Here is a 22477-nt window from a genome sequence, read left to right on the forward strand (position 1 = left end):
ACCTGGCAATAGTTAACCATGCATAAGTGGTCCCAAAGAGACCAGAATCTTTACTTACCACTGTAATTCATCACACCTGCATCCACTAAAGGCAAAACTTTGCTAGTCAGACTTTTTGCTCTGCCTCAACAAAATAGAGAAAGAAGAGCAGGGAAATGGCTATGCCATCTTTTTCGTCCTTTCAGTTACAGGTTCCCACAGTACTGCCCAGCATGAAACTCAGAAATCAGTTCTAGTGATGACACTCAGGCATTTGTGTGCAGCACTCCCAGTCAATGTGTATCACTGTTCATTGCAGTTCCACACTCTTTATTTGCAAATTTCTAAAGCTAATTGTGAATTAATTCTGTTTTCAAAACCAAAAAAAATATATATATACCCTTAAACGCTTAAGGGATTTCCATCTCTATCAGACATAGCGGCTGAAATGCAGTAAGAAACTGAAATTAAAGAGCTTATAAAGCACGATGTAAAAAAGCTGAGTTACATCTCTATTGAGGTGCATTTCCAATTGCAAAATCTTAGATTAAGAGGAAGATCTATGGGTCTAGTATTATTGTGCCTGAGTACTAGTCTGAAGTTCAGAACACGGTGATCCATACTTGAACAACTGTACTTTTTTTTTTTTTAAATCAAGAACAAGCTTAATTTCATTATATTCAAATAACAAACCAGGGAGAACAGATAAAAACTCAAGTGATTATTTTAGTGAAAGCTAAACATGAACTTGTCACAGAAGAATGCTTAAAATGCAGCTCTGCTGCAGAAAACCTGTATGTTCAGCAGCTGACTGTAAAGAAAAAAAAAAGGAGTTATGAGTAATGGGAGTGCAAGGGTAATCAGAGCAACAGATGCTAATACAGGAGTCTGCCAACAATTAATAACAATGGGTTACTGCATTGCTTCCTAGATTTCCCAAAATTAGTCAGCAGGTACTTCTTATTTTGATATTACAATTAAATGATGCTATTTCTTTTCAGAAAAAAAGAATGAACGAACAGTAAATGTTTGGAATATTGTTTACTGTTAATCAACACATCTGAACCAAATTTGTCACAAGATTTGGTAACACATTTAATTATACAATAGCCTCAAACAATCACAAAAACAAGCAGAACAATTAAACTACATAAGGCCTTAAAATTAGAAGCACAGTGTGTATTGTTGGAATATTACTTTGTTTACAAATTAGGCTACATAGAATTAAGTTTATCTTTCATAGTTTTATTCAAGCAAAATGCATTCAAGGGAAAGGCAACTTACAAAGTTTATTTTATTACGAGTTAATAGAAAAACGTCAACATTCTCTTATTCCCCTCCCTCCCTCCACTGTCCAGGAGTAATTAGTAAAGTTTCCATACAATACTTTAAAAAAAAAAAAAAAAAAAAAAAAAGCTCTTACACTAAACACCCCAAAGTAAGCCTGAACAGACAACTGCAAACTTGCAAATTGTTTATTACAAAGTTGGATAAACTTCCAGGTTATTTCTATTGAAATACTGTATCTCTGCACGATCAATGTTTAAAACTATGTTGTCCACAGTTTTTCTAAGCTTTAGAAGTCTTACTGATTTCAAAGAAGTACTTAGTGGCCTCAGTAACAATCATGTGAATGACATTTATGTTATAACAATGTGACATTGTGACATTATTTTGGCAGGACCAGGATCGCTGAGAAGATGAGTGGGTAAATTTGACCCTTACTTTTCAGGTTAAAAAACAAAACAAAAAAAAACTAACAAAAGCAAAGCTAAGCACAAAAGACATGGAAAATATGAAAAAAATCTCTTTTGACCTCCTCCCTCTATAACAGGGCACAGGTCATTTCCAGTGACACGTCTATTCTCATTACATACATGAGTATTTGCTCAAATGTCATGGCTATTGCATTTTTACAGGACAACTGCTTAGAAGTCTGGTTTTTAATTTACACCTGTGCAACAGAACAAGTCACAGTACATTTTGAGATGTTTAAAAATATTTATAAACTTGTTTCTGATATGCTAAAGCATTTGGCAACACTTTTACAGCATCTGATTTTACAGAATTAAAATTTCATACAGTACTTCTTGTGATCTTTTCTGTACATCTAAGAAGAAAAAACTCACACAAAGTAATAGGAACTGCCAAGCATGACTGCATGATCATGTGATTCCAGTTCATAATACTGGCATTAAAACCTTCATTAATTATGTTGACAAATCATTACCTGTACATTTAATGAAGGCAACCAACATGATTTGAAAACACAACCTTCAGGTTTTAGATTATGTATTTATCAAGGTGTGCAGTTCTGCAGTGAAATGAAAAAGCATGTAACTATACAAAGAAAATTACAAGTTCACTAGTTCCTGTGACACAAACTGTTTTAATCTTTCGAGGTACTGTCCATAGAGTTCCACATCGTTATGGCCTGCTCCTTCTACCCACAGTGGTTCTACAGGTCTCTGGCAACGCTCAAATAATGCTAGGCCATGTGAAAAGTCAATTACTTCATCTTCAGTCCCATGGATTATTAACACAGGAGATGTTATTTTAGAGATTTTGTCAATGCTGTAAGAAAAAGATTACATCTGTGAACGCAGTCAGCCTGATCAAACCTTCTCAAAGGACCAGAGACTCTTAATTTCACTTTTTAATTACGCACTGTAGTTTAAAATTAAATGGTTAAAGTTTTTAAAATCATTATAAATTGTTCTTATTAACACTCTGCAAGCCATTTCAGTAGCCTATGTAAAACTACACAGAAAAGGAAAAAACACTGGTAGAAACTATTAGGGTCGCACAACAAAGCAACCAATCTCAGAATTGCATTCACTACCATGTTCAATTTAAAAACCAAAGTCATTTGACTGAGGAAAACAGGGCTTCAGAGTTTTTTTTCCAGCAGAAAAAGTGCTTGTCAGAACTGGAAGAATTTTGACTCTTAACTTTATATCCCCTATGGGAAAAACTCTTTAAAGTTAGATACTTAAAATGTAAGCAATTCCTCTAGCCCAGTATACTTGTTTGCAGTGGCCAACTAGTGGCATAGTTCTGAAATTACATATGAAAGGAATCTGTTTCCTTCAAATAAAGTCTACTCATTTTTTCCAGTCTTTGCTACTTAAACAAATATGTGCAAAAGACTATTTACAGTTACTCAGACCAGCAACTCACTGGAAGAGAACTAATTGTTAGCTTTCAGTGGTTACCTGTAGGAAAACCAATCACTTTTAAACAGATACTCACTGAAATGATTGAAGATGTGAAAAACTTAGAAGATTTAGAAAGTTTCGTAAACTCTTTCAAATGAAATATTCCTTATTGTTGTAACTCACTCTGATCTTTCTCCAATTATTTTTTTAAACTTTCTAAATAAAATTTAAAGAATTTGCCATATCACTTGTTTCCCTATTCTAAAAATGTCAATAATGGGAGACAAAAAACATTCACAAAAAATCCCACAACTTACTTTGGGAATGCATCAAAGCAGTAGGTCTTCTTTGTATCAGGAAAAGCTACTCGCATGCCTGAGGTCAGTGGAGAATGAAGAATTACAGCAGCACTTTCATACCTAGCAGCAAGATCCACAGATGGTACTGTTCCTATACTTTGGCCATATATAATCACATTTTCAGGGCGGATTCCATACCTAGAAAATTAAATATGTTAACAAAAAAGGCATATAAAAGGAAACAGATCAGTTCCTACATAACTAGACAAAAAAGCCTCTCTCTAGAACCAAACTTCCTGAATAGGATGAACAAGAACCACAGAACAGCAGCCGGTAGAAGAACAAGTAAGTATATTTATCATCTTCCTTTTATTTTAAGTCAGAAATGTTATTTACTCTGTTTCTGCAGTTCTTTTTTTTTAAAAAGGTAAATGGACTGCAAATACAAATTAAATAACTTTTCTGCCTTGAATGATAACTCAAATGTGTGTGTGTGTGTGTGTTTTTTTTTTTTTAAAGAGTGAATGTGTGTGTGTTTTTTAATATGTATTTGTGAATGCAGTTGCAGCACTGATAAACTCTTGACAATTCAGGAATACAGTGGTAAAAGAATCAAGGCAGCTGATCTATCGGATTTAATAGATGCTAGTCATATTTGAGGGAGATGAACGTTTTACATATTCACATTTTAACACAATGTGGTGACTGTAAGAATAGTTGTATAGTTCTACAGATAACTAACAGACCTGCAACAGCAAACTGCTTAGAGCTTTACTATCCTTACAGTTTCATCAAATGGAATGTAGACAAACTCATAAAATATTTGGTCAGTTTTACTCTTTTGATACTTGGCAAAAGTGACAAGCTGATAACACTACTCAGCAATTTATGGAGACCAAAAAGGCGGCCCATACAGGCAGCAGTCAGAATATTATGGTTTCTGTGTAATAGCTGAGATGCTTCTTATTACAGTCGGTTTGAGATGCAGGCTAGGAAGAGAATATCTAACCTAACCCAAAATTGACACTGTTCAGTAAATACTAGAAAATTGAAGTCAGACCCCTGATAGTTAAGATGAAATCACTTCCATTTTTAACTCTGAGGTAGAACAATAGAGCTGTCAACATCGGTATGATACTAACAAGTCAGATCTAAAATATTTTTCCCACTCTTACGTGGAAATAAAGAGGGTCTGGTTCCCAAGCAACACAGAAGTACTGGAAAGGCCTGTAAGCAGATAGCTATGCTGGCAAAAACAGCGGCCACAGCAGAAATGAACTACTAACATATCATCAATCTATACCGGCAAGTACTCTTACAGGTTCACACTGTGAAAGTACACCTATGTGGAAACCTTTGTTTTATGTATTGGGAGTACCTTAAATAGGAAGATATACTTCACTGCATTCAAAAAACAGAAATTGTTCTGCTGTACTATGAGGAGCTTGTTCAGCTCTCTGATGTAAGGCAGACCGGTCTGAAACCATGGTGGAATAGTGTGAGGATATAACATTTACCAACTGGCTATATTCCTAAAAGGACAGATTACCAACTATTTTCAGAGGAAGTAAAGGAAAGGCTGTGACCATAACCTCTGCTATAACAGAGGCATGCATCCTTTCTCTCAAAGGCAGGACACCAGAATCAGACAAAAACACCCACACCACCGGAATTTTCAAACTGGCTCAATTTGCCTATATGTCACCTTTTTACATAGCTCCAGTAAAACCAGAGCAGAGGTAAAGAAAAACTGTCCAGTATTTTGTAAATATGACTGAATGACTGTATAACTGGATAGTGCACAAAATAGTAGAATTATCAGTAGAGTCTAAAAGCCTCAAAGAATATTAGGAAAAAGAATGTTTCACATGCAGCTAAATATTCAAAAGCTAGCAACCAAGCAAAATCAAAAAACCACAAGTACTTTTCAATAAGCCAGAAAATATGCTGAGTGTGTTGCATCAGACTGTAACAAACACTCAGTAAAAAACCTAGAATATTTCAAGAAAAACAAATTACATTTAAGCATTACTAAAATACAAAAATCATTACCATTAGGCATCTCCAAAAACTTGCTAATTGGGGCTAAAATCCACTGTTTGCAGCTGACAAAAAATACATATACACACATGCATATGAATATATACACACATGCGTACATACATATTTTATACCATGACTATTTTTATTTACTAGCATTATTTCTACAAATATTTTCTAGAATTAAAATCAAATTAGGAGTTCTTAAATGCAAAGGCTCTCAGCCATCAATTTTGAACTACAACCAAAACCCCCACCTTACAACAGTCTTCAGGGACAAAAACAAATAAACAAAAAATCCCCAAACCAAACAAACCTCATTCCGATTAATATTTTCTCAAGACTCCATCACATAAAAATACAATTAATGCTTTGAAGCCTAAATACATGTAAGGTCTTTACACTACTCCTGTATCTCTTCTGAACAGCTTAACATCATTCCTATCATTTAATTTCCAATTCAAACAATTCAAGCCACATTCTGAAAATACAATATGCCCTTCTATTCCTTTTAATTTATCTGAACAAACTTCACATTAAATACATCACACAATGAATCACTAATATAGCACTGAGTTACACAGCACATTAAGATATAAATCTCAAATAAAACATCCTGCAAATTTTTCCACTCACATTTCCTCAAGTATTGAGTTTTATAAGATGCAGGGCCCTGTACAGGTATTTAAAGCAAAACTTAAAAGCACATTTTGGAGCACATATTCTCTGCTTTATTAATCCCCTTATATTTTAGTTGTCCTTAAGCTGAAGGATTTGGATCTAAATATTAGCTGGAAAAAGTAATCCAAGAATAGCATTTACTATTTTTGGATTAAAGTAATCCTTTCTCCATCACAGCCAAACAGATTGCCTCCACAACATCTGCCAGAAACTTGTTTCACAGTTTGGAAACTAAAATAGTGAAGCTCACCAGCACTGGTGGTTCAAAGCACTCAGACTTTTGAGTATTCTGGCTCAGGAAAAAACAAAGCAAAAAAACTTGGAATCCAGAGAACAACATCTGTCATGTCTATCTCTCCCTCTTCTCTTGAATAGACTTTGAAATTTCAAAAAACAGGGGAGAAAGGAGGAGACCAAGTGTCCCTATTCCCTTTCTTAAAATATCACTTTTGAACCTAGAATTAAGAATTCTTGAAGAAACAGCTGCTAGTAAATTTTTTATTCAGAAATTTGGTCTTCTCCTTTTGGCAGTCCTGTCTTACAGGTAAACTCTGAGAAGTTTAATATAAAAAATTATTAGTAGACAAGGGCTACAGACCAGGACACTTCTTAATGTATGTCTCCTAAGTTAAGAAGTGTCAAATCAAGAAAAAAATGGCCTCTTGTCCTGTTACCTGGCACCACGGAGAAGAGTCTGGCCCCATCCCCTTGACACCCACCCTCCCTTCAGATACTTGGACACATTGATGAGATCCCCCCTCAGTCTTCTCTTCCCCAGGCTCAACAGGCCCAGCTCTCTCAGCCTTTCCTCGTATGAGAGATCCTTCAGTCCCTTCATCATCTTAGTAGCCCTCCACTGGACTCTCTCCAGGAGTGCCATGTCTCTCTTGTCCTGGGGAGCCCAGAACTGGACACAGCACTCCAGCTGTGGCCTCAGCAGGGCTGAGTAGAGAGGGAGGATCACCTTCCTCCACCTGCTGGCAGCACTCTGCCTAATGCAAACCCCAGGATATCATTGGCCTTCTTGGCCACAAGGGCACATTGCTGGCTCATGGTCAACTTCCTGTCCACCAGGACTCCCAGGTCTTTCTCTGCAGAGCTGCTTTCCAGCAGGTCAACCCCCAACCGGTTATTCCTCCCTAGGTGCAGGACCCTGTCCTTGCCTTTGTTGAACTTCACGAGCTTCCTCTCCGCCCAACTCTCCAGCCTGTCCAGGTCCCTCTCACCAGCAGCACAGTCTTCTGGTGTGTCACCCACTCCTCCCAGTTTTGTATCATCGGCAAACTTGCTGACAGTGTACTCTGTGTCTTCATCCAGGTCATCGATGAATACATTGAACAAGGCTGGACCCAGTAGTGACCCCTGGGGGGGTCACAGAATCACAAAACGGTTGAGGTTGGAAAGGACCTCTGGAGACCATCTAGTCCCAAGACAGCATCCAGATGGCTTCCGAGTATCTCCAAGGATGAATACTCCACAACCTTCCCAGGGCAACCTGCTCCAGTTCTCTGTTGCCCTCACAGTAAACAGTGACATTTCCTGTCTTCCAGGCCTCAGGCACCTCTCCTGACTGCCATGACCTCTCAAAGATGATGGAGAGTGGCCTAGCAATGATATCCACCAGCTCCCTCAGCATTTGGGGGTACACCCCATCGGGGCCCAAGGATCTGTGGGTGTCAGGTTTGCCTAAATGATCTCTGACTCCATCCTCCTCGCCCCAGGGAGAGTCTTCCTTTCTGCAGACTTTCTCCCTGGACTCCAGGGCCTGGGCTTCCTGAGGGCTGGCCTGAGCAGTAAAGGCCGAGGCAAAGGCGGCGTTCAGGATCTCGGCCTTCTCTGTGTCCTTTGTTGCCACGGCCCCCGCCCCGTTCGGCAGTGAGCCCACATTTTCCCTAGTCTTCCTTTTGCTGCCGATGTGTTTGAAGAAGCCCTTTTTGCTGTCCCTGACATCCCTTGCCAGATCAAACTGCAGATGGGCCTTAGCCTTCCTCGTCGCATCCCTGCACACTCTGACAGCGTCCCTATATTCCTCCCAAGTGGCCTGTCCCCTTTTCCACCTCCTGTACACTTCCTTCTTCTGTTTGAGTTTTGTCAGGCGCTCCTTGCTCATCCCTGCAGGGCTCCTGCCCGCTTTGCTTGACTTATTACTCATAGGGATGCGCTGTTCTTGAGCTTGGAGGAGGTGATCCTTGAATGTTAACCAGCTCTCTTGGATCCCCCTTCCTTCTAGGGCCCTGTCCCATGGGATTCTTCCTAGAAGGTCCCTGAAGAGGCCAAAGTTTGCTCTCCTGAAGCCCAGGGTTGTGATCCTATCTTTTTTACCCTTCTTCCTCCTCGCAGGATCCTCAACACCATCTCATGGTCATCAGTGCAGCCAAGGCTGTCCCCAACCTTCACAAGTCCAACCAGACCTTCCTTGTTTGTTAGTACAAGGTTCAGCAGCACACCTCTCCTCATTGGCTACTCCATCACCTGTGTCAGAAAATTAACATCAATGCTCTCCAGGAACCTCCTGGATTGCTTGTGCCTTGCTGTGTTGTTCCTCCAGCAGATATGAAGGTGGTTGAAGTCCCCCATGAGAACCAGGGCCTGTGATCATGAGGCTACTTCCAGCTATTTGTAGAAGCCCTCATCGATTTCCTCTTCCTGATCAGGTGGCCTGTGGCAAACACCCACAACAGCGTCAGCCCTGTTAGTCTGACCTTTAATCCTCACCCATAAGCTCTCGACCCACTCATCATCCACCCCTCGGCAGAGCTCCGTACATTCCAGTTGCTCTCTCACATAAAAGGTGACTCTCCCTCCTCGCCTTCCTGGACTGTCCTTCCTAAAGGGCCTGTAGCCATCCTTGGCACCATTCCAGGCATGCGACTCATGCCACCATGTCTCCGTAATCTCAGTGAGATCATAGCCCTGCAACTGCACACAGATCTCTCATTCGTCCTGTTTACTCCCCATGCTGCGTGCGTTAGTGTACGGGCACCTCAGAGAGGTATTCGAGTACACTGATTTCCCAGGAGGGGTGCCAGAGGATACCCCATAGTCATATCTTGTAGGAACTTCCTTGGCTGCATTAAGTTGCTGGAGGTATCCCCACTGAGCCCTGTTTTGCTGACTGCGTGGTGTCTTTAACTCTCCCCTTCCCCCATTTTTCCTAGTTTAAAGCCCTTCTTACCAGGTTGACCAGGCAGCTGGCCAAGACACATGTGCCCCATTTAGTGAGGCAGATCCCATCTCCCCTAGTCAGTTGTTGATCTTCAGACAGGGCCCCATGGTCACAGAAACCAAAACCCTGCTGCCAGAGCTCTGAAATCCCAACTGATAGTTTCCAAGTTGCCTTTGGTAGTATTGTTGGTGCCCACATGGAAGAGTAGCAAGGGCTAACAGTCAGCAGGGTGGACAGTCTTCCAAAGTCTTTGCATGACTTCTCAGATCTGAGCCCCTGGCAGGCAGCAAACCAGGTCAGGTTGGCAGATGTGTACCTATGTTCCCTGCAGCAGCAAGTCACCCATTGCCATCACTTGCCGCTTCTTCCAGGTGTTCATGCATGCCACAGGTTCCATCAGCCCAGCTGCTTCACTCGAAGCCATGCCCAGCTCCTCCTCTGCACTGATACCTTTGATATCAATATCTTTGAAAGTTGATCACAGTAGTAATATAAACACTATTGTCCATTCAAGCAATTTGAGATAACTTGTGTCAGGACAGACAAGCTTTTTTTTTTTTTTTTTTTTTTTTAAAAGCCATAGTCACCTGAATGGACCTTGCAACAAAAAGCCTGGAATTAGCTGTGCACATTACAAGCAATCTTCTTTATGGATAAATTATTCTGGACTGAATCTGGCATAAAATTTAGGCAGATATTTTACACAGTCAAAAGGCTGCCCATATTATTTTTCCTTCTCACAGCAACTGAGATTTTAATTCCTTTTAACATCTGATTAATCATTTGCGTTTACGCACCTAAGGACTACCTACATGGAAAGCATGTGGAACCTGAAGAGCAATAATGACATAGCTCTGCTGACATGAATTTGCCAGCATCTACAGAGAGCAACTGAGAGCTCACAAACTACTGCCCTACCAGCACCCGACAGGCGTGGGTTAATGTTACTGCTAAGCCAACAACTGTCAGAGAGAACAGAACCACTTTCTTATTTGCATCTTTTGCCACAAGTTCCCCTTCACTGCAGCTTGTCTGCTAGTTCAGGAAAGTGAACCAATCCCTTCTGGGAGCAGGGTAGCAACTAGTTTTCTGCTCCTTTGTGTTATACAACTGTCTTCAAGGTCAGACAAGAAAGGACATGCCATTGGTGAGCAAGGCAATAGACCAATGTAACTGTGCCATCAAATCAATCCCTAGTATCAGCACCTAAGCCAACACAGGACCCCTGATAAAGCCAGCATGAATAAAATTTTGCTCTTGCAGTAACAATCCTCTTCTGCAAGCCTATATATGTTGACCAGTTACAGATGGTTTTAACGGCGGCAGCCCAGATATAGACGGATTCTTGCAATGGAGTCAACCCTGAATGATGCTACCTGGTCTTTTCAGCTTTTGATGCTGGCGGGGCGGGGGGGGGGGGGAAATTGTTTAACTCCACAAAATATTCTTTTTTTGTTTTTTGACAACATGCTCTACATTTTTGCCTCTGCCACAAGAGACTCTTTCTACGCTTTTCTAAAAACACTTATTGATAGTCCTCTTTCTTCCTATTTATTCGATATATCTTGTATTCTTATAGCTGACCTGCCAACTCCAAAAGGTATGTGTGGTTATAACAAGTGTTGTCTAGACTTTAATCACCTTTAACAACAAGATATCAGCTGAAGTTACCATAGTTCATTTTGCTGGCTCTTCTAGTACATGCCTTTTTGCCTTTGATATATCCAGAGGAAAACACAGTTTTGTTTTTTTTTCCCTAAACTATTGCTGTAAATCCAGAAAACTTGCTTCCTTTACAAGAATAAAATAAGATATCATATAATCCCTTGCTTCCTTTACAAGAATAAAATATGATATCATATAATCCCCTATAAAAGGTTTATTTTCACTCAGGCTCCAGTAACAAAGAGGTGGAACAGACAGCCGAGAGAGGCTACTGCTTGTGAAGCTATTGCAACACAAACAGACAAGTGACAGCAAGGCTTGGGGTGCCTGGAACAAAGGGGAACATCCTGAGGAAGTTTTAAATGCATGTTTCAGGACTTTCTGTCATCATGCACAACATAAGTTAAAGCTGCAAAGTGCAAGACATGACGGCCATGAACATGTTCCATACCTTTAACTATCATCATTCCACTCCATGAATAAAATTTGAACGTATACCTCTTCCTAAGTAAACTCAGATGCATATTCCCCTACCGCACCTCCTCCACCCTCCTCATAACGGTTTGGCCTTTTCTAAACTTCAGAGTGTCACTGGTACCTTCATTTTATTGGCAAGATCTGTATTCATGATAAATTGGGTCTACTTTTCCCCACTGCTTCAAATAAAACCTCAAGTTCTTTCCAAATATTCAGAGTTTAGGCACCTGAAAGCAATATCTTCATCTTCCAGCAAAAAAAAAAAAAAAGAAAAAAAAGAAAAAAAAAGAAAAAATTACTTCAAATGGAAAAAATATATACATAGTTCATGAATTCTTAAAAGAACACTCTCAGCCAACATCAAAATAGTCTTTTTATTCTTACATTTGGTTGTTTAAATTATGTATATTCTGTCTACTTCCACACATCAGCCTGATGGTGAGATTTACCCTTTAATTTTGCAAATATTATACAGTCCACAGCAAGTAGCAATGACAAGGATGCTTGGCTTCCCGAAGCTAAATGTGGTCATGAGGCAACTCTGGCAAGCTTTCACATTTCTGAATGAGCAGCACTCACCCTGAATTTGCCTGGGGCTGGTTAAACCTTTCCATCCTTGCTAGGGTGGATCATCGTAGGCCTTCACAAAACAGGACCACAACAGATAGGCGTATCCCCAAATGACTATTGGCATTTCAACACTTGGTAGCTATGACAGTCAGAAAAAGAATGTCCTCACTTGCAGCTTTTATATAGTCCCACAGCCATGAATATGCAAGCACTGTGAACCTTTCCTAAACAACAGGATGACAGTGAATCACCTTTTGATCTTCTAGAGTCAGCATCCACATGCATAAGTACTGCTTCCTACAAATACACTCAAAGCAGGTAAAGACTGAGGATCCAATTCACCATCTACATCCGCTGTTTTTCTTTTCTTACTTGCTGCCTCACAAATTAAAGCAGCCTCCAGCACAAGGGCCGTAATTTAACTTGCAAGAGTTGCATGGGGGCGGGGAGGGAGGATGAAAAGAAGATGCTAATGTGTTTCCTCTATACATTCAGGATTCAGGAAGCATTTGGCTGCCAAATTAGTTTTCTATAGACATCTGTGTTTTAGTTTTATATACAGTTTTATATTTAGTTTTACATTAGTTTTTCTATAGACATCACATAGACTAAGACAACAGTTCCTTAACATCAGTTAAGAAACAGCAGCAAGAATAATAATATTCAGGGTGATAATATTCAGGGTGATAGTGAGGTTAGTACAGACTAACCTTAGTTAGTCCACAGACTATTCTATTTTGGGTCTCTAGTCCCCACCAGAAAATCATGCCAATTTACAGAAGGCTATCAGCATTGTCCTTCCAAAAATACCACTTAGAACACTTGACATGTCTCCACCACAAGCAGTTGTGTTGACTAAGAATGAAGTCCTCATTAGCATTTCAATTGCCCCAGAAACATCTTTTAATGTTGGGTCCTATGATCCATTTCTCACAACAGGGAACGGAGTGAGTTGTGGGTGGCTGTAATCAACCTTCCACAGAGGCAATTTCTCCACTCTTCTCTTTGTTCCACCACGTAATCCAGGAGGCATGGTTGGAAAGGCTAGGAGCCCTCTTCTCTCACGCTATCAACATGAATTTCAAAGGAGTTACAGCTATACTTAACATCTATCCTACTAACAATCCACAGAATTAATTTGTTTTTGCACAACACTGACATTATAAATGTTAAAGATGGTGCCTCTGTAACGCTAACAGAACGGACTACGCTAGAAAAAATGAATCAACGCTGCAGCAAACTGTCAAAGGCTGCATTCTGGTCAAGATACTCATCAAGTATTTAAACATAGTTGAGCACTGTCTCAGGGCTCCAAAGAACACCATGGACTGGTAATCAAACTGTGATGCAGAACCAGGAACCAGTAGATCCAAAGTCATACGCTAAACTTGTCTGCTCTCCATTCAGCTACAAAAAAAATACCAGATCTGCCAGCTGGAAAATTGTTGAAAGAAGCACAGTGGAAACTAGCAATAGCAAACACTTTTTATCCGTAGAAAAAAATCATTTCAGGTTTGAGGAATCCACAAACTGAGAAGACCAACCCAAGTTCTATCTATCCTACAGAATCATGTATTTGTAAAGGAGATTGTGATACAAAAAATAAGTGCAGGCAATAAATGTGTTTGAGGTCATTCTTGAATTGAGGAGGAAAAGCAAATAGAGGGAATATATAGTGTCCCCCTTGCAAGGGCCATTCACTAAAGGGCATACATAAATCGAATATATTAAGGGCTTATTCAGACAGCATATTATTGTGATCAATAATCTTACTTGATTGGAGAAGGTACACTAGGTTCTTCAGGTGCGGAGGGGAAGATGAACCTTGCAGTCCTGTTACCTTTTAGGTTTTCAGTCAGAAATTATTGGGGGAGTAGAGGAAATTACCAATTAGATAATACAACAGAGCCAGTAAACTGACATAAACCAAGTTTCATCTTCTACTTTGCTTCCGTTTTACTGGTATGTTTAAACAACTCGGACCGTTTTCTGCATTGGCACAAACCATATGGTTTTGGTCAGCGTTACTGGGTACTTCGCCAAGTGGCTATCTTCCAGACCACCTGTCAACTACAGGTCACAGTCACCAGTGCACCTGTTCTAAATATTGGCTGACAGAGGAGACGCCTAGTTATATCCCAGCTTTCCACTACAATCAAGAGAAATGCCAAAAACTATTCTAACTGCAGAGTATACATGTTTTAGAATAACATCTGAGCTACATATCTGCCCCCTCTGGTTGTATGAGGTTTACAATTATAATCATCGACCCAGTTTTAACATAAGAACAAGACACATTTCTTCAAAAGAAAGTCTCGTACCTTTGTAATGTAGAAGAAATGCAAGACAATATGTGTACTTAAAACACTGAAAAGGGATATCCCCCTAAGTAATAAAGTACTTAGAACTACATGGATCAAGTTCTAAATTCACTGCGACAAGTTCCAGGCCCCAGGATTTACAGGATCTCCATGCATGCCCCTATGCTAAGTTACATCCCTCATATTACACCATTAAACAGTATACTCAAGCTGTAATGATCCATCCACAATGAGCTGCATAATATTATATTGAGTTTTTCACAGCTCTTCTATTGCAAAATATACAATATCATGGGAATTTCTGGGTGAACATCCACTCTTACAATCACGTAGTATTTTCAAAAATAATCTTGTGTAGTTTAGCTCTCACGGAATGAAATGAGCTTTCTTTTCAAATGGAATAAACCACGGTAAAGAAGTGCTCTGAAATTCTCTTCGAATTCTAGAAGGGGGCATTCAGTGCTTTATATATTTGGCGCCTGGATTTCCCAGCTGCAGTAGAGAATGCCTCCACCTTTTAGCTTACCATTCAATCTTTCCAAAAACAGAGACTCAGAATGCAGAAACTTAGAAAACAGCCTTCCAGCTAGGAACTTTTTCTTTTCCAGTTTTAATTTATCCAAGTTAACAGCATTGATTCAGATTCCTGTTTTTTGTTTCCACCACAATCTATTTATGCAGATCAATCATAATCCCTCTCAGACATCATATTTTACTGGGATAAAAGCTCTTCTAGCTTTGTAACGAAAGCAGTCGTTGAAAAGGCTAGTACTCTCAATACTGAAACAAAGGTCATCAGAACACTACACAGAAACCCAGACCTAGTCTCACCAGGATCTCTTGTAACGGCCCTTTCACTATCCCTACAAAACAAACGTACAGGAGGGATGCATCTGAAGAACAGTTTTCCATTTTCTCTCACCCATATCACACCGGTGGCTCAGTACTGGAGAATCATTTATTATAGCTTTCTCTTCTCTTCTGATATCTCCAAAAGAAAAGATTCTGAACTGTGATAATAAGGATTATCTTCTAATTGTTTAAGTAAGACAGTGAAATATACACTATTAAACTTCATCCCATTGCAATTTCTCTAGCACATCAGCACTACATACTGATCCTGCTCAACACTGACAACGCCTTCAGTGTCAGCCAGCTTTGTTGTGTATCCATTAATCCAAAACTACAGCATGTCTATTTAAACTGCTAATGCAGATTAAGTACAACCATTCGGAAGGCAGGCTGGAAAAAAAAAAATTGCAAATAATATCTTACCTTGTTCTAAGGGCCACCCAAGCAGCATCAATGTCAGCATACAGATTCTTCTCTGTTGGTTTCCCAGAACTTGCACCATATCCAGAATAATCATATGAGAATATGTTGCAATTAATCCGTGAACCCAGTCCTATGTAAAAGCTGCTCATCTGACCTAGGTCAACAGCATTTCCATGTGAGAAGAGCAAAGTATACTTGGCGTTAGGTGAGCAACGCACAAACATACAGGCAATCCTGTTACCTTTACTTGTTCTAGTCATGAAGCACTCAATGGCATCTTTTTCTCTAGAAGAATACTGCCAGTCTGCTCGCTCTGAGAGATGTAAAGTCCAGCGACTGCCACTTTCATCACACATCAGTGTGTATGTGGGGTCAGGAGGTAAAAATGCCAGTTTGGAAGCAATTTTCCCCGGGCATGGCGGACAACAGAACAGGCAACACAGTTCACTAAAGGAAAGATTATTCATCTTCCAGTCTGAAATAGGAAGACAGAGTGGTATCAGTTTCTAGTTACAATCCCAGATAAAAAGAATAAAGAAACTCATGGAAAATATAAACTTAACATCTCCAGTAATGAGTAATTTTAGTGGAAGCATTTAACAAAATATAGGTTTTATCATATTGAAATTTGCTTATATATTTATTTGATTTTACTAACTGGTTTAAAATATGTATGTTATTAAAGAAAAATGATAACTCTACAGCCCTGCCAGATGTTAACGCTGAAAAGAAGGGCAAGAATAAGCACGAATTTTGGAGTTGGTTTTGAGGAAATAAAGTCCCTCCCCTCAAAGCAATAAGAGAAGTCTTCACCCCCTTGACAAATACACATCTTAAAAAGAATCATCAAAACATGCTGTTGTGTTTGCAAGGCACTAAGGCAATGAAGATGTCTGCAGCCAAGAATCACTACAGTGTTCCCCAGCCACAGAGAAAACATGAATAATGAGCCCCTGTAAGCAGTATCAGCAGTATGGAAGGTGCATGAAGGTCAAAACTTTTAAAAGGCAAAAGGAGACACTTCTGCTGGCCTAGAGAACACCGGAGACCTTCAGTACACTGAAATCCAACAATAAACTCTTCCCTGCTCCCCACACTAGCTGGCAACAATGTTTCTGAGCCCTTCACAGAAATTTATCAGCCACGGTTTTCTGCCTTGCAAGCAGGAATTGGGATCATGCTGATGATATCCATTTTAATGACAAGGCTACTTTTACTCTGTGTTTTAACAAAAAACATCCCACACCCAAATGCTGTATCAAAAAGATATCTGGCAAATCAGTATAACCCATGCTACCATTTCCAGGTACTGGTTAACAAAGTGGAAAAAAAGAAGAAGAAGAATTAAAAAGACTACACATACACCTGAAACAAGCTTGATAAAGACACAGCTAGTCCAGCAAATAGGCAATTTGCTCTCTTAGGGAGAACGGAAGGAAAAAAAAAAAATCTTTGTTGACAACACTTTCTTAGAGGAAAGACAGGTGACAAAATCTGCCAAGAGCCATACTGGCTCACAGCTGGATCACAGCTATGATAGGCATTTTTATTTCTTTCTCGATGCTAAGCGCTCTCACATTTCATCTCAGCTTAAACAGCCTTTCCATCCCAACTCTATCCACAGGTCTCCAGTTCAGTTCCCACCTGATCATGCAAACAGAAACGCTCTTATAGCTTGATGTGCCAGCCTCAACAGCTGGATCTAAGACTATGATCCAGAACAAAACAAGCTAACTTCTAATATCCACAGCCACACACTGTTTCAGAAATACCTATGTAATCCAATGACAACAATAAAACCTTACTTCTAACTGTAATACTTTGCGACATTGAATCAGATTCAAAATTACTCCTCTAATTTGTATACAAGCATAGTTTTCATGCCTGTACGCACACCAACTCCTTTGGAAAGTTTCACAGGACACTGTTTGCAGAATATAGATCACAGAACAACTATCCTTGTTCTGAATTTGTGAGCGGTCTCTACCCTACGATAAGAGTATGAATGTATTCTGTATGTAATGTCTTATGAAGAAAGCATACTTGTAGAATAGTAAACAAGCAGCACAAGACAGCTGGATGAACAACATGAGCATTCCTGGAATACTACCACTGTTTGTAGCGCACAAAAATAAGTGTTTTGCCAAGAACGCTACAGCTGAGTGCTTTCATCTCAGACCTCCAGTTTTCTCTGAAACAGAGGGAAACTACAGATTCTTAGATATCATGGGCAGCCAACACCACCAATTTAGAGGAGATGGCAAAAAGGGTAACCTCTCATAAAAATTAGAATCTTGAATGGCAGATCCGGAATAAAAATGACCATAATTTTATTCAGGAACAAAGAAACAGCCAAAGAAGCAATAACCTCATGTAAGTAATCAGCCTAAGTAGTCACTGAAACTTGTAATGGCTCATCTGTTCCCTGCCTGGCAAGATCATCTGGACATTAAGTTTAATTTGAATCTGCAAGTCAAGACAAGAAGTAGAAGAGGTCTATTGAAGAGGACTAGGATTTGCAAGAGGTGTAAACTATCTTATACATACAAAAAACTCAGTATTTTTCTTTCTTTACTCCTCTTGGAGCTGTCAGCACCATAGGAGACACTTTCTTCAGCTCTACCTGGAAAGTTTGTGACTATAGCCTAGAGAAACTGTTTTAATGCTTCAAGAGACTTTTTTCGCAAAAAGAGCCTGTAATTCAGAATTCAATCACCTTTCTATCAGAAGAACAATTGCATGACCTGTTCTGAGCAACTTTTTTTCCACTTTGTCAGAAAAACTGAAGGCCAAAGATAGATAATACAAACTGTTTTATGTGAAACGTTTATTTCTACTTTATTTTAAGAATTTAGCTATATCTCCAAATGTGAGGTACAAATAGCCTGTTTGCATGACCATTTGTGTTATGGTCAAGACTGCCAGCAAGAGAACTATTGCTATAGAATTTCTTGCTTTATTCTCAATCTGCTTGCCAGAAAGAATTAAAATAGAAGCTTTCTATATAACTATATATAACATATATAGTATAACTTTAAACAACACAACAAAACTACAAATATGATTTCACTCATATAGAAAATATTTGCTATTTGCCATAGTCATTTCAGAAGACTAGAAGCTGGCCTGTGGAATTCACACACAAGGCAGAACGGCACTAACTATTTCAAGCCATACTAGAGATTAAATAAAATCAACTGAAGTGGTACAGTTCCCCCAAATAGTTTAAATGTGCTAAAAATGGACCTTTGCCACATATGGCAAATCATGACCCATGTCGATGAATACAGTCAAAATATGACTTTGCTCCTATGCTAGACTGTAACACAGACTTAAGGTAATGTTCCACTTAATCCAATGGGAACTCTCTCTTCAAGCTAAAGATTCTGGTCCTACTATTGTTCTCCACTTAAATCATAGCTAGTAACAGCTCTTTTTTTTCCCCCTCTTTTAAACAAATACTTGCTATTTTCCTTACTTGAATGACCTAAAAAGAGAGTAGATTCCTAGCTTCACTAACTGCACAAATCTGACAAAACACCTACCGAACTCCCTCAGGAGAATACCTTCAACTAAATGCAAACAATGTTTTCATTATACTGGAACTGGTTTGTCATTCATTGTATTCACATGAGTGTGTTCTTAACCTCCCGATCTGGAAGGAAACCAGGATGTGAGAGAGTCTCCAGGGCGTATAGAGTAATTCTGATATCAGTGTTTAAAAGTACAACTGAATCAGCATTTTAACCTAGTAGTCATCCACGAGATGTCATCATTTAACTTCAATTAAAACTGACATTATCTTTCCTGAAAAGGTATACAGGTGAGATACTTCACTAAAGGTATTACATTTAGTATTAAAAAAAAGTGGTCTGAACAAACAAAAAGCATTTAAACATGATTTCCTAATGCTCTTCTAGCCAAGAATTATTAAGATACAGGTTTTAAAAAAAAGTCACAAGTAAACCTTCATTTAGCATTCTCCAGCCTTGGCAAAAGCAATTCCAAATTCCATTTGAAGACCAATAGCCTTGAAAGACCAATAATTTCATTAAGTCTAAAATATAATTTAGGGAACATTAAGAAAGTAATGTGAGTGAATTTGCATTAAAAAAATAACTCTGATAACAAACTGGCTTGATGGATGTTTTATCTGAACTCTTTTACTAAAACTGAGGGGAAAAACAACACCCACCACAAGTTCCCTCAAGCAGATAGTTCCACTGATACAGGTGAATGATTTTAACTTATGTATTCAAAACCTATGTTAGAAAAACACTACTATTATCATCTAACACTTTTTTAGCATGCACAATGTAAATAAATAAATTTCTGCCCTCATTACAGCAGCAGCTGTAATATCTCAGCTATAGAGATCTACACATCCCAGCAACCTAACTATTTCACTACTTCTGCTTGATAATTCAGTGCTAATCAAGAAGCCAGTGCCATTCTGCAAGGATAGTTCCTGATGCTGGCAAAATTACTCACAGGGTGTGTGGGGGCAGGGAGATAAATGTATATATCCTTTAAAATTCCAAATTTTACTTTTTTATTGAGTAGAAAAAATCTACAAAAGAAAATGAAATGCATAAACTTTTACTAGTACATCTAGATAGGCTAAGAAACAAAAAAAATCCAAGTAACATCACCCATACCCATCCTTTGCGGGATAGCTTTTAAAAGGAGAAAAGACACATCTCTAACTTCTTCATGAATAAAAAAGTAATGCACAAAATGACAAAATTAAGACTGCCTACAGGCAGTAGTTTTAATCCATTCTTTGGCAATTTACCTTTCATTAAGGCTGACAGAAGAGGGGAAAAAAGCCTGTCTAATCAGGAAGAACACCTCAAGTATTTATCTTGTGATACCTAAGGTAACGTAAATGTATTTCTTTCATACAAGCAACTATTCCTGTCTTCCTTCCTCTGCAAACCATAACAGGAGAATGGCTCCCATTATTTATGTTTCCGAGTACTTCACTCCATATTAGTAGCTTAGCCTCAAAAGCCCTACCCTTGCAAACGCTTATCTAGAAATGATCTTATATTTACATTAAATATAAATTATTCCAATCCTGTATTTACATTAAATTACCTTTTCCAAAAAACTATTCACAAGAACAAAGTTAACCTTGTAAATACAGCCGCCAATTTGTAAATTTAATTTAATGTTGCTCTAACTGTGAAGCAGGCAGGATCTCCCGCTGCTGGGTTTTTTTAATCACCATTTTTCATTATATATTGCTGAAATAAGAAAAGTGCAAAAAATCAGTGTCTAACTGAGTACTATATAATAAGGATTAAACTAACAGAACTATTAAGAAAGAACATACAGTAGGTCTGGAAAAGAACACAGAGCACATCTATTCAATAAGGAAAAACCTGTACCCAGAAATACCTTTAAGTAACTCTTTAGCCTTTCAAGTACTTCTCAAAGTGTATAACAACGTACAAGTAAAAATTAAGCAGCCTGATAGGACCAAAATTGCATTTTTGGAACAGTCTGATTTTAAACAACAAGAACTACAGTTTTAGTAGTCTCGGAAATTCAAAGCATATGAAAAAGCCTAACTTGCACTCATGACAATATAGAGATGTTTTTAATTGCACCAGCAAGACTTTTGCTGGTTATTTTGTACGCCCCTGAACAGACCTAATGGCACAGCTGAATGAAGAAAGGAAGCACAGATTGCAAAATTCAGCCATTCCTACTCACCTAAAAGACCAAACAACCCTCAAAAGATCCCAGTCAGAAAGCATAGGACTAAATCAGATTACATAATGTTTAGCAGGCACCCAAGCAAGACACTGCTCTACGGTGCTGTGCAGCCGCAGCAGCTTGCGCGCTGACAGGCGCTGAAGCCCCCTGCTGTACTTCAGGGACACCAGTCTGGTGGTTTGCTGCACCAGTCAGGGCATCACTGATGAAAATATATGCGTTTAAAGCTGGTCTATGTTTAAACAATTCTATTTTGTCATTTTGCAGTCGTATGCCTTTGTGGTTACCTCCTGGCTAAACACTTTCAAACTGTGCATTTAAATGAATAATAGCTGAGAGCAATTTTAAGGCCCACACACACACCCCAACAACCCAGACTGAAGAAGCGCATCAAGCCAGGCTCGTCAAACTTTAGAGGGGCTCTTCAAGGTCCTGCCTTGAAAAAGGACTTCGTGGAAGCCAACGACCCCGACGCAGGGCCACTGTTGAAGCCCGCCGAAAGCCCGCATTTAACGAGCCGTTAAGAAGTCCGCGTGCCAGTTCCCCAAGCAAAGGCCGCCGTCCCGCGCTGCCCCCTCCCGAGCCGGAGGGGGGGGGGGACGGGGATTGGGGATTGGGGGATTGGGGGCGGGGGGGGGGGGGACGCGGCACAGAAAGGGCACAGACGCGGGAACGGAACCGCCGGGCCGGGCCGGCCGCGCAGCCTCCCCGCCGCGGAAGCGGATCCGGGAAGCGCCGCCACCTCAGCGGAACCTCGCCCCGAGCAGCCGCCCCCGCCCCAGCCCCCCGCGCGGGCGCGCGCACGCTGAGCGGCGGGGGAGGGGAGCGCGTACCTCCGCCTGGCGCGCGCTCCGGAGCGCGCGGCCGCCCGCCTGCGGCTTCCCTCGCTGGGCGGCGGCGGCGGCCCCGCGCTCGCCCAACGGCCGCCGCTCGAACGCCGGGCCGGTTGTGCTGAGTAACGGCGCGGCGAGCCTCCCCCGGCGCCGCGGCCCCAAGCCGCGCCCGCGGAGCCGCAGCCGTGCCCCGCCGCGCTCTTCGCGGGAGCAGAGGAGGCCCGCGGGGAGCTGCCCTGCCGCGCGGCCTAGGGGAGCGGCGCCAGCCAGCCTCGCCTCGCCTCGCCTC

General features: G+C 40.3%; 2 protein-coding genes across 2 annotated transcripts in view; one reads left to right on the forward strand and one right to left on the reverse strand.

The window, feature by feature from the left end:
- Positions 1-22477, forward strand: part of CZH9orf85 (chromosome Z C9orf85 homolog) — a 457360-nt gene that overhangs the window by 420434 nt on the left and 14449 nt on the right. The window lies entirely within an intron of this gene.
- On the reverse strand, positions 1004-22342 carry ABHD17B (abhydrolase domain containing 17B, depalmitoylase). Its single transcript, XM_068928388.1, has 4 exons — positions 22189-22342; positions 15632-16106; positions 3455-3634; positions 1004-2553 (listed from the first exon to the last, which is right to left on the reverse strand). Exons 2-4 carry the CDS (start codon positions 16096-16098, stop codon positions 2334-2336), a joined length of 867 nt encoding a protein of 288 aa, XP_068784489.1. The 5' UTR covers positions 16099-16106; positions 22189-22342; the 3' UTR covers positions 1004-2333.

The sequence above is a fragment of the Struthio camelus genome, chromosome Z (genome assembly GCF_040807025.1).
Source record: "Struthio camelus isolate bStrCam1 chromosome Z, bStrCam1.hap1, whole genome shotgun sequence".
NCBI classification, from domain to species: Eukaryota; Metazoa; Chordata; class Aves; order Struthioniformes; family Struthionidae; genus Struthio; species Struthio camelus.